The 12,052-nt window shown below is 48.0% G+C and overlaps 2 protein-coding genes across 4 annotated transcripts in view; one reads left to right on the top strand and one right to left on the bottom strand.

Annotated features, from left to right (window-relative positions):
* The window catches only part of PLXNC1 (plexin C1), a 141,915-nt gene that overhangs the window by 118,761 nt on the left and 11,102 nt on the right, over positions 1 to 12,052 (top strand). For both annotated transcript variants that reach the window (XM_034987834.1, XM_034987835.1), the window contains 2 exons: positions 1,253 to 1,356; positions 11,297 to 11,351. In XM_034987834.1, coding sequence (XP_034843725.1) covers positions 1,253 to 1,356; positions 11,297 to 11,351 — 159 coding nt within the window. The remainder of the gene's footprint in view (positions 1 to 1,252; positions 1,357 to 11,296; positions 11,352 to 12,052) is intronic.
* CEP83 (centrosomal protein 83) overlaps positions 4,371 to 12,052 on the bottom strand; it is a 150,503-nt gene continuing 142,821 nt past the window's right edge. The window contains exon 16 of one of the 2 annotated variants that reach the window (XM_034987838.1): positions 4,371 to 4,882. In XM_034987838.1, coding sequence (XP_034843729.1) covers positions 4,873 to 4,882 — 10 coding nt within the window. In that variant the 3' untranslated portion in view covers positions 4,371 to 4,872. Of the gene's footprint in view, positions 4,883 to 6,856; positions 8,684 to 12,052 lie in introns of those variants that run through there. The other variant, XM_034987837.1, reaches the window with a different exon arrangement.

The raw sequence follows: 12,052 nt of genomic DNA, 5'->3' as shown, positions 1-12,052 counted from the left end.
GTTAGAGGCGGGGTCGCAGAGGCAGCCCCAGACGGGAGGCCGTTGTCACCTGACCCAGAACCGTCACCTTCCTTGCCGTGAGGCTGCCTCCCGCCAGTGTGGCTCTGGCTGCCAGGAGCTGGGCACAGGGGGCCCACAGCCCGGGGGCCTCCGTCCTGCCAGGCGGAGTAAGCAGGAGCATCCTCTTGCCATTCCTGAGCTTGAGCCCATCAGTTCCTCGTGATAGGGGAAGGCAGGCAGCAGAACAAGTCTCCTAGAGGCTTCACGTTGTAGTCTGATGGGAAATGGGAGCAGAGCATCCCAGCCTGTCAGGCTTCTGCTGCCGTGATCATCTTGCAAACGATCTCCAAGGCTGGCCTCGGAAAACCAAGGCAAACCCTCGAAGCCAGCCTTAGGTCGTATTGAAATCCTATCCCAGAGCCGCTGTGGGAGACCTCCTCTAGCAGAGGCTCACGAACTTGGAGGCCCGGAGGGGCAGCGACTGTCAAAAATAAGGGGTGCTGGCCCACCTAGGACACCAGGAAATGGTGGGGCCCAACTTCACTGGGGCAGGACACCTCATCTAACGGGGTAGTGCCCCGTAGCTTCAGCCAATGGTTGCATGCAGGCCACTGGGGTCAGTGATATCGGATGATCCCATTTTTTAGAAGAGAACTCAGTCTGAATTTTTCTGATCTTTGACTGTTGGTGCTGAATTGACATTAGTAATAAGCAAAACACTGTGAAGGTTCACACACACACACACAAAAAATACACATTGGTGGGCCACATTCTGGCCCTAGGGCACAAGTTGGCAACCTCCATAAAAGAGCTTGAGGCATGTGGTTTGGAATATGAGCCCACCAGCGCACTCCCACACAGGGACCTACAGGAGACCGTTCACAGTGCACCTGCTTGGGAACATACAAATTTGTTGTTGGAATTTTCTGCAGAGCTTCGTCCCTCTAAGGATACATTATTTTGTTCTCATTGGCTTTACTTCCAGGCTTAGCCTCAGAGTATAAGCTTCAGGGAAACATAGTCTTAAAAGTCAAAGCCCTAAACACAAAACAAAAACAAAACAAAACTCAGGCTACCTGTCTGGCTGAGATATCTCCAAATCTTCAAACAAATATTAACCACTTTATTTAAGCTGTATCCCTAAATAATAATTGCTACTGTTATTACAGAGTAGCATTTAAACTTTCTCACTATAATGTCAGAGGAGAACAAAATACACTCTCTCTCTCTCTTTTTTTTTTTTCCTTCCCAGAGCTGCAAGTGGGGACACGACAAAAAGAACTGCTGGATATTGACAGTTCATCTGTGATTCTCGAAGATGGAATAACTAAGCTAAATACCATCGGCCATTACGAGGTAAGAGTGGGGCTGAGCCCTCGACGTCTTCTTCCCCGAGCCCCATCCTGACTCAATTAGATCATCTCCGGGTAAACCAGGACAATTCTTTTAAAAAAATTACACAACTCCCACCGTTTTCTGGCATAGTTGGCAGATTGCTTTCTCAGTTGCTCATTTGGAAGAGCCCAGGAATCCCTGTCTGTCGTGGTGTGTGGTCCCCCTGGGTCCTCCTCTGCGAGGCCTTTGTTTTCATGCGACTGATTGCTCTCCGTCCTGCAGTTTGGGTGGGAAACGTCACCTCACGGCTCTCCACGGTGTTCACAGAACCACGTAGCCTTTGTGTAGGGTCCTTTTTTTTTTTTTTTTCTGAAGAAGTTCTACATTTCCTGTTTGTTTACGGTATTCAGTCATACCTCCTGTGGCCCCTGACCCACATGCTGGCTGAGTGCCGAGGTGGGTACAGGGCGCCCGTGTCCGAGATCTGTGTGCTGGAGAAGCCTGCACAGAACAGGAGAAAGGAGGCAGGGAAGGTTCCTGAACATGCTGGGATCGTGGGAGTCATTCAGCAACATTGTCCAAATCTTTGTTGAATATCTGCTCTGTGCCGAGTGCTGGGGTTGCATGCAAGAGCAAGAGAGACCTAGCTCCTGCCTTCAGGGAGCCTACCGCCTCAGGAAGGGGGGGGAGGGCAGGGGAGACGAGGACGGAGGCAGCACCTACGGCATAGCAGTGCTGTGGCTCAGAGCAGCCGAGAAGCTTCCTGGAGGACGCTGGGACTAAGCGGAGACCTGAAGAGCGAGGAGAACTTAACCGGGCCGGGATGGGGCGCCGGCACACCCCACATGTTCTTGCACAGAAAGACTTGTCAGCCGGCTAAAACTCGAGAGGCGCGGGCGTGGCAGTGAGGGCCAGCAATCCAACAACAGCCAACGTGATGGAGGCCTCACCCTGCCAGACGCTGTCCTCGGCACTGCGCCCTCTTTGGGCTTATTCCATTCTTTATACAGCAGACCTCTGAGGTAGGCGCCGTTATTAACCCTCTTTATAGATGGGTACACTGAGGCGCGGGGAGGTGTACTAGCAGCTAGCCAGCGGCAGAGCCAAGATCTGGACCCAGACAGTTGGGCCCCAGGGTCTGTGGCCTAACCAGCATCCCCCACGGCCTGTCAGGGAGGACGGCAGAGAAGCGGGGAGGGAGGCAAGAAGGGGAGGCACACATTGGGCAGCGCTGTCAGCTTCGTTGGGAGTTTGACTTTGGTCCCCACAATAGGCCCAAGAAGCCATTGGAGGATCTTGAGGGATTTGTGTCTCAGAAATGCCCATGGTGGGTATGGACCATGGATGGAAGAGGAGCAAACCTGGTAATAGGGGGGCCCTTGGAAGCTGTCACTAGAAGCAGTTCAGGTGAGGCCCGATGTTGGCCAGAAATGACGTCGTGGCTCTTGAGACGGAGACGAGCAGAGGGACTCAGGGACGGGCAGGAGTTGGGCGCCGCAAGCCACGCCGATGGGAGAGTTTCTGGGTGAAGGAGGGTCAAGATGGCGCTCGGGGATGGGGCGCAGATGCACAGATGCGGGTGCCCTTCCGGGTAGTGGAGCCGCAGGAGCAGCTGCCCAGGCCACCTGGAAAGTCGGCGCCGCCTGTCTTTCACGCCTGTGGAGTCCCAGGAAAATGTGTTTGCACAAGAAGGCCTTCGGACCCTGCAGGCTCTCCCCTCAAAGCAGAGACTATCCTTGAGGAACAGAGGACAGGGGACGCCTCTTCCTTGGGTTCTTTGGCTGAGCGGTTCCCCGAGCCAGTTTGGGCACAGCTGCTTCGGGTGACACCTGGCTGGGTGCGTCCCTGGAGCCCTTGCTGGAGAGCAGCCAGCAGAGAAAGCTACGGAGAAAGGACTCGCCTCCGTGCTCACCCTCCTGCAGCGCAGACTTTGCAGCCCTGGAGTCATCTCGCCAAGAGCTGTTGGAGTTTGTAAAACTCCTCGGGGGACCTTGCTGTTTGTGCGCCACACTCCGAGATGAGCCACACTGCCGTAGAGGGAATTTAATGGAGGGGAGGAGGGTTAGGGTCGGGGATGCTGCCCTGCGTGTGTAGGTCCTTAGAGGGGGGGCTTAGCGTGGCTTCAGTTTGAAGTTCAGGGTTGCTACCTGGCAGCCATCTCCTTCCCCCCCTGCGTCTGGGGAGCGAGTTTGTCTCAGCAAGTCTGGAAGGAACACCACCACAGACGCCCTTCTTGGGTGCTCTTGACTGACGTGCTTGCCTTGCTCGGCTGTGCGGAGACGGCGGGGCCACCCTGGTCAGGCTTCTTGGAGTCCCCCAGCAACCGCGGGGCGCGAGGTGGGCCACAAAGGAAGGGGGTGTGTCCACGCACTGCCCTTCACAGGAAAAGGCAGGACAGGCCCCTCCAGCAGGGAAAGGGAAGAACCACCGTAGCTGTCCGCGAGGCCAGGGGAAGGCTGTCAGGACAGAGAACATCAGTCCTCACTGGAGACATCGGCCGTGCTAGACACCTATCTGCTTAAGGATGATAATGAAATTAATCCGGCCTGGAGTCACTTCCCATCCAAATGATTTATTGGCTTCATACCCTAGCATTGCCACATGGTGGTAATAAATGACAAGACTAGGACACAAGGGCTTAAAGGATTCTCCTTATGTTTAAAAAGCTAAGCCGTGAGGCAAATAAACTCAGAGAGCTTGAAGGAAACTGGGGAGGTCACCGGCCGTGTGCTCTCTATGCCTGGACCATCTCAAATGCCCTGTTTTTCAAAGACTGCTCAGAAAAAAGTATCCACCAGCACCCTCAGCCACCTAAATCTATACTCAGTTTAGTAGATCCCCCGCAGATTTAAAATCTGGAGTAATTTGACAGGGGTAGGCTGAAGCTTACTTTTGCCCTTTCGTTAAAAAATTTTCTCCTGGAGCTTGCGTTTCTCTCCAAAGAGACAAGATGCTAATTACCACTCTTATTCATTTACTAAAGCATGCTAGTTTGAGTCACTGTAAGTGCTTGAAAGCAAAAAACTATATTTCATTTAAAAATAGGGTCTAACTCAGAATTTTAAGTGATTTAGACTCATCTCCCTCCAATTAGCCCAAATTAGTTAGGTTTTAAAGTTAATCTTTAGTGACGGCCAGTTCCTCCTACTATCTAAACAAAGTCCTGTTGCTGGAGTGGGAGGCTCTTTCTTCTTGCCTGTTCTGTCCTTAGGGCAAATAGAGTGTAGCTGGTCTCCTCTGAATGATTTACTGTCCAAATATTTGAAGAACAGGTTTCTAGAGGGGATCTGAAGGCACAGCAAAAATATAGAATCTCATGGGCCAGATGCAACCTCCATAGCCCCCAGTTGCTGGCCATGCTCTGTCCTCTATGGGATGGCATCCTCGCCAAACCTGGGCATGGGCAAGACTGCTTTCTACCATGACCACAGCGCCGTTCGTGTGCATAAGCGCAGTTCACATTCACAACGATCTTATGAAGGTGCTCTTCTTGCCTTCCTTTTCCATCAGATGAGTGCAGAGGAGGGTAAATTTCTGCTACAGTCTCCTGTCCCATGCAAACAAGGGGTAAAATCAGCGTCTCTACAAACACATTAGGCCAGAGGCATCTTTCTCCCCTATGATTACATCCTCCCCAAACGCTTCCTTAACTGACCGTCGCTGTGTGTCATTTACTATGAAGGAAACTGCAGTGTGTTCTGGAGCTGATGAGATCAGTTGTGTGTGTGTGTGTGTTGGATGGGGCGGGAGGGGGGGTGTCTCTGGGTCCAGGCTCTCTTCTCCTCCCCTGCACCCCCGTGTGACCCTTCGCTGGATGGTGTTACCGCCCTCACACCTTGCTAGAGAGTGGCATCGGGTGGGCGGAACAGGTGTTGTGTCCGGCAGGAAATGTCCTCTGCAGATTGCACCTCTCCTTCTGAGCTGCGAGAGTCTGAGGGGCAGAAAAGACGGCTAACCACTGTGGTGTTGAAGAATATTCTCGTAACAGGCCTGGGCTAATGCCACAGTGGTCCCCGCTAATGCCAAAGCTGTCATTCAGATGACATTTAAAGCTCATAAGAATGTTCCAAAGTGTCTGCTAGGTGAAGTCAGGGGTCCTTCCAATCAGGTGTGTCATCTGTGACACTACAGTGAAGGGATTTGACTATCTCTAAAGGTCTCTCACAGCGTGGGTGATTTATTTAACACGCAGGGAGTGCTTCTTGTCCACTGGGCACTGTTCCAGGGGCTCTTACAAACAGCCACCGCTTTAGTCCTCGCTACAGCCCGGCAAGGTAGAGCCTGTCATTATTCCCATTCTAGGGCGCAGGGAGGCTGGGAAACTTGCCCGAGTCCACGTGGCTCTTCTCACTGAGGCTCCAAGGCTCGAAGCAGATGCAAAAGGAATCGTGCTAGAGACAGTGGCCCCGCTCGTTGCTTGGAGCCCGGCCTGGAGCCCACGGCCCCGGCCTCAAAGGCAGCCTTGGCTAGGGAACCGGACCATGTCGTGAGAAACCCTGGTGGTTACATTCTCTGAGGTCCAATTCGAAAAGGTAATGTCTCTTAAAATCTTCTGATGAACCTCATGTCTGTGAGTTTATCAAAATGCTTCCTTCCTTCCAATTCTGCTTTAACGTCATTGACATCCAGTATTCCTTGAACACGACGGTGGTTGCCCTTGTCAGATAGGAGGCCTCTTTCAGCATCCAAGAGCCCAAGAAAAAGCAGGGGAGCGCTTAGGTTCCCAATTTCAGGCATACTCCTGGAGGCCAGACTCGCTCCCAGGGGACAAGGTTAGGGTTCTCTCTAATGGTCCTCAGAGGGAGTCTGCTACTGGCCCAGGCTTAATTCCAAGTACCCAAAGAAGCAGCAGGAGCCCTACTGGCATTTTAACTAGTTTCAAGAGTCCTTTGGGGTTCTGTCTTGGGTGTCAAAAACCGCACGTGTGATTTGTGTGTTGAGAATGTTCTGATGGGTCCCTTCCAAACGCTCTGATGAGCCCTGAGCCTCCTTTGCTAATGGACTGAGCAAGGGTATCCCTCTGGCCCGGCGAAATAAGATTCTTTTTCATTTGCCTCCAGCTTTGGCGTGTCAGTGAGAAGAGCTAAGGGGATAGGCGGGGAGAGCAGAATTGCTGAGTGGTCGCAGGGACAACGCTAGTTGAATAAAGTTCTGTTTTTTTTTTTTTAAGATTTTATTTATTTGTCAGAGAGAGAGAGCACAAGCAGGGAGAGCGGCAGGCAGAGGGAGAAGCAGGCTCCCCGCGGAGCAGGGAGCCCGATGCGGGGCTCGATCCCAGGACCCTGGGATCATGACCTGAGCCGAAGGCAAGACGCTCAATGACTGAGCCACCCAGGCACCCGAATCTTTTTTTTTTTTAAAGATTTTATTTATTTATTTGACAGAGAGAGACACAGCAAGAGAGGGAACACAAGCAGGGCGAGTGGGAGAGGGAGAAGCAGGCTTCCCGCCGAGCAGGGAGCCCGATGCGGGGCTCGATCCCAGGACCCTGGGATCATGACCTGAGCCGAAGGCAGACGCTTAACCGACTGAGCCACCCAGGCGCCCTAAATTTCTGTTTTCATATAATACGTTTTAGGAATGAGAGATACTGGTAAGGGTTTCCACATGGTGATTTGTATTGGTTACTCTGTTTTCCTTTTTTTTGAGAAAAAAAGTATCACAGTATTTCATAATTTTCCATAGAATTCTTAGGCTCAAATTCCAGCTTTTCTCTTAGGCTAAACAATATGAAATTACCAATATTAGACCATTTTAATATACAAAAATGGCAGTTTTGTAAGGTTAAATAGAAGTTCCATCTTATATATGTAGAAAATCTATTTTTATGGAATTTTCTTCAACCTATGCCACAGAAATCCCACCTTCACTTGCACATTGGAGGATATGTACCTTCTGTTTATTTCAGGAGTGATTTACATTGTTGACATGAGTCCTTTTCGCCCTGTGTGGTCACAGTTCCTAATGCTGGTAATGGAGGAGTCTACAGTTTTCTCCACCCTGTTCCAACATGGGCCAGTCATCATTGAAGGGGTATAGCCTTCTTGTCTCCTTGAATCGTGGAGCACTGTGAGACTGGAAGGAATTTAATTTGAAATTGCCCTGTGTTACCAGTTCTGCTCTGGCTGGAGAAACATTCCTGCCGCAGATCCATCTAGTGACATTAATCTTTCTTTGATTTAATTTGGTTTTCATTCCTAAAGTAGGGGTCCAGAGGATGCTCCCTGCCTCACAGGAGTACAGGAGGATTAATGAGTCCCTCTTAGGAAAGCATTTAGAGCTCCTCAGATGGAACAAACAGCATCATACTTTTAACACTTTAGGTTCTGTGGCACTTTTCAAAAAGGCATTTCTGTCCTTAACTGGGCAGGAGCTGACTTATGCAAAATAGAAAATGGAAACCTTCCCCCCCACCCTGTCCCCAACATCTGTAAATAAACTAGTTTCTGTCTTACAACGGAGTTAGTGTCACGTGGCGGGGGGTGGGTGTTCCAGCCGGAGAGCAGCTGTGAAAGTTAGAAATACACTTCACACACAGGCTCAGACACACACACAGCTCACCCACTAATAAAATGCTTTTGCACTTGCTCTTGGGAGATAATTTCAGAGTAGAATTTCCTTGGTACAAGCTGCGTCTGCGCTCTCCCAGTGCCTGAGCTCAGCGCCAGCAGTGAGTCGTTGCCAGCTCTTGAAAAGACATTTGAACTTTTGGCAGCACTCCTTATCGGGAAGGCCCATCCGTGGTGGTTGTGATTATAGAGTAAGGGTGAGCACGTTTAGCAAAACAAAGCATCTGACAGTAGTGGAGTATTGGCTCAACACTCAACAGGATCCATTTGGGATTCATTCTTTGACAATTACCCAGAATGAATCACCAGCTTCCTTTTATAAAAAGATACTTATTGGCTTAGAAACCGAGCATATCCAGCTCTTCATGGGGAGGGACTTCGTAACGCTGTTCAAACATTCTCATAAACTTGGTGTCTGAATGTTGCTAAGGGAGTGCCTGTGCTGAGTGTTTACTTGCATTCAATATGGAGGAGAATGGAAAAATCAACCAGAAAACAACGAATGGCTCAAGGGGAAAGGAAAGGATGTTTGGCAATCACAGCAGAACAGAATTCAGTGAGAGTTCAGAATCCACGCTGGAGACACTTGTCGGAGGCCTGATGGCCCAGCCAGCCCCCCCCCAGTACTCCCGCTCCCTCAGAGATGTCATGAACCCCAGCGGTTGGGGGCCTCTGGCCTCAAGGTAGCAGGTGGCTAGACACAGCTGGCTGGACCGCTTCGCTCGGGGCGTCTCTGCAGGGTTGGCTCTCCTCTGTGTTCCTTCCTCTGTGGGTGCAACCTGAAGGAGATTCGGCTTTAATCCTTTGGTGCTTGCTAGGCAGGTTTGTACATTCTGATAACAAAATGTGCAGCAGGCCAGAGGAGAAACTCTAGGTTTCTACTTTTTTCCCAGCTGGGGAAGGCTGGGTCCAAAGTAGTATTAGAACTTGAGAATGGAGGGGAAAAGCACTGAGCTGACAGTGTTCTAAAGCGAAGGCGTTAATCCTCCCTCCACAATCCCAGAATGAAGGCAAGGATTTGTGTATCCCTGACCTGCCTCTTCCTCAAGGCCGCTTTGTCTTAAATTTTTGTGGACTTAGCCCCTCAGAACAGTGAGGGCTGCCCTCTGCATCTTAGCATCTAGTCCCCTTGGCCTGAAGGGTGCTTCTTCTCCTGGTTGGTTGTAGGGGAGGGCTGCACTGGAGGGCCATTTGGCACTGGGTTCCACAGTCTTTCCAAAAGGCCTCAGGTGAGAACTCTTGACTTTATTGACAAAAGAGGGTATGCATGGGCATTGCAATAGTGTGTCAGTGTGGTAAAAGCATTTATTTGTCAAATGTGTGAATTTAAAATCTGTGGCAATTTTTTTTAGCAGCTCTATTGAGATATAATTTATATACCATAAAGGTCACCTTTTAAAATGTACAATTCAATGGTTTTCGGTGCATTTACAGAGTTGTGCAATCATCACCACAATCTAATTTTAGAACATTTTCATCACCCCAAAGAGAAACTTGAACTCATTAGCAGTCACTCCTCATTCTTCCGACCCCTGCTTTAGGCAACTAGTAATCTTTCTGTATGTATAAATCTGTCTATTCTGGACATTTTATATAAACAGGATCGTACAATATGTGGTCTTTTGTGACTGGCTTCTTTCACTTAGCATATTGTTTTTGAGGTTCCTGTTGTAGCATGTATCAATACTTCCTTTTTACTGTATGGCAGTTTTTTTGTAGTATATTCATACAATGCAATGATACAAAGTAATTTTAAAAGAAAGAACTACTGGTAGCTGCAACAATATGGATAAACATCACAGACCTTATGTTGACCCTAAGAAGCCAGACATAAGAATATATTTATACAGTTTGACCCTTGAACAATGCGGGTTTGAACTGTGCAGGTCCACTTACATGCAGATTTTTTTCAATAAATAAAATACATAAGATACTATAAATGTATCTTATGATTTTAATATTTTTTCTCTAGCTTTATTGCAAGAATACAGTATATAATACACAAACATACAAAATATGTGTTAACTGTTCTTGGTAAGGCTTCCTATCAGGCTATTAGCAGTTAAGTTTTAGGGGAATCAAAAGTTCTATGTAGAGTTTCAAATGTGCGGGGGGGGGGGGGGTACCGCCTACCCCCCATGTTGTTCAAGTGTCAGCTGTATTATATGATTCCATTTATAAATGAAGTTCAAGAACAGATGGAAGTCAGACCAGTGATTACCTCTGGCTGAGGATGCAGTGGTTACTGACTGGGAGGAGATAACGGGGTACTTCTTGGGACCTTGAAATATTTTATATCTTGATGTGGGTAGTGCTTATATAGGTATTTATTTAAATGAACATTGAGCTGCACACTTAATATTAGTGAACATTAAGTGCCTTCCTGTAAGTTATACTTAAATTTTAAAGTTTTTATTTAAAAGTATATGCAATTCTTATTATTTCAAAAGCTCCTTTTTAAAAATATGATATAGCTGCAGAAAAGAGAAGAAATCATAAGTGTACCGCTGGATGAATGATCACAAAGTGAGCACGTCCTGTTAACTACCACTCAGGTCAAGAAGTAGAACGTTATGGGTACTTTAGAAGTCCCCTCCTGGTCCCTAACCCCTCTCTCTCCTGCAAATATCTAACATTGTAGTTTGACTGTTTTTGTGTTCATTTAGGTTTTTTTTAGCTTTATGTGAATGGAATCACACAGTATACATTCCTTTGTGTGGCTTCTTTTGCTCGGTATTATCATTATGAGGTTTACCCATGTAGTGTGTAGAAATAATTTGCTCACTTCCATTGTTCTATATTCTGTGGTATGGACATACTCCCAGTTATTTATTCATTGATGATATTTGGTTGTTTCCAATATGGGGCAATTACAAATAGTTAACTATCAGGATATGTACTTCTTTCTGTTGGGCATATATCTAGATGTGAAATTGCTCTGTCATAGGATTAGACACCTGCTCTAGATAACAGTTTTTGAACACCTGTTTCAGCATTTCTTAATATAGTAGGAACCTCAAAAAGTTAGTGGCCCAAGCCTCTCTTGACCTCTGAGAGGCTGGGGTACATCCTAGCCCAGCCTCATCTTCCCCTCCTCCAGGGCTGGCCCACCTCCCATTGGCCCCAAGACCCTGGCCTCCCTCTCCCAGCCTCACTACACCTCACTGCCTTGTCCATCTCCTCCACAGGACTGTGAGCTCCTTGAGGGTGGAGATAGTGTCTTGGTCATCATTACAGCCCCAGCCTCCAGCACATGCCCAGAACACAGAATTTCTTGATAAATATTTAATAAGTGAGAGAATGTAAGATCCATCCAGCGATCTAATTCCTGGATGAAGTTGAGAAATACATTAAATTTTGAAAACTCATATATTTTTTATCTTTGCTTTCAGATATCAAATGGATCCACTATAAAGGTCTTTAAGAAGATAGCAAATTTTCCTTCAGGTAACCAATATAATGTTAACCTTTTGATCTCACCCACCTTTCTAAAGTATCGCTTTTTGCCTCTCTCAGGTGTATTGTCACAAAGGTGAGACTGAGTTGTTGCTATGTAATTCTCTGAAATCGGAGAAAAGCCATTTGATCTGTTTCTGTTCCTAAAAATGTAAGCCTTGCAAGGAGGCGGACAGGAAACAGTAAAGAGCAGTTGGCCGGGACTGCCCAGTACTAAGGAAGTTGCTGCCTCTTGACAGCCCTAAACTCAGGACAGAATCTCAGCCTTCCTCGCTCTGTGACAACTCCTCAGTAGAATGGGGGCTAATAGAGGAGACCCCTCTGGCAAACTAAGAGGAAAGTTTGTAGATAGTCACACAGCCCTGCAAGTGCTGAACAAACAAGATAATCTACTTAGAAATCCAAATCTCCTTTGATAGCATCTGCAAAATTCCCAGAAAGTGATCGAGACAAACCAAATGGGGAGCTTTTATGGGAAAGTCTATAAACTAGTCTCTAAACTCTCTACCACCTCCCTGATAGCCTCAGGACAAGAAAACATTGTGATGGTGCCTTGAGAAAAACCCTAGATCCTGGTTCAGGTTGGTCTCCAGAGAAATCATACCCCAGCCAAGACAATCAGTCCTCAGCCCTTAGAAGGGTTCTGGGCCTCACCGACAGGACTTCTCACACACACAACCAGAGGGAAGGCT

Source organism: Mirounga leonina, unplaced genomic scaffold, assembly GCF_011800145.1.
Source record: "Mirounga leonina isolate KUSES-001 unplaced genomic scaffold, KU_Mleo_1.0 Mir_418, whole genome shotgun sequence".
Taxonomy (NCBI): domain Eukaryota; kingdom Metazoa; phylum Chordata; class Mammalia; order Carnivora; family Phocidae; genus Mirounga; species Mirounga leonina.
This window is presented reverse-complemented; position numbering and strand designations above follow the sequence as displayed.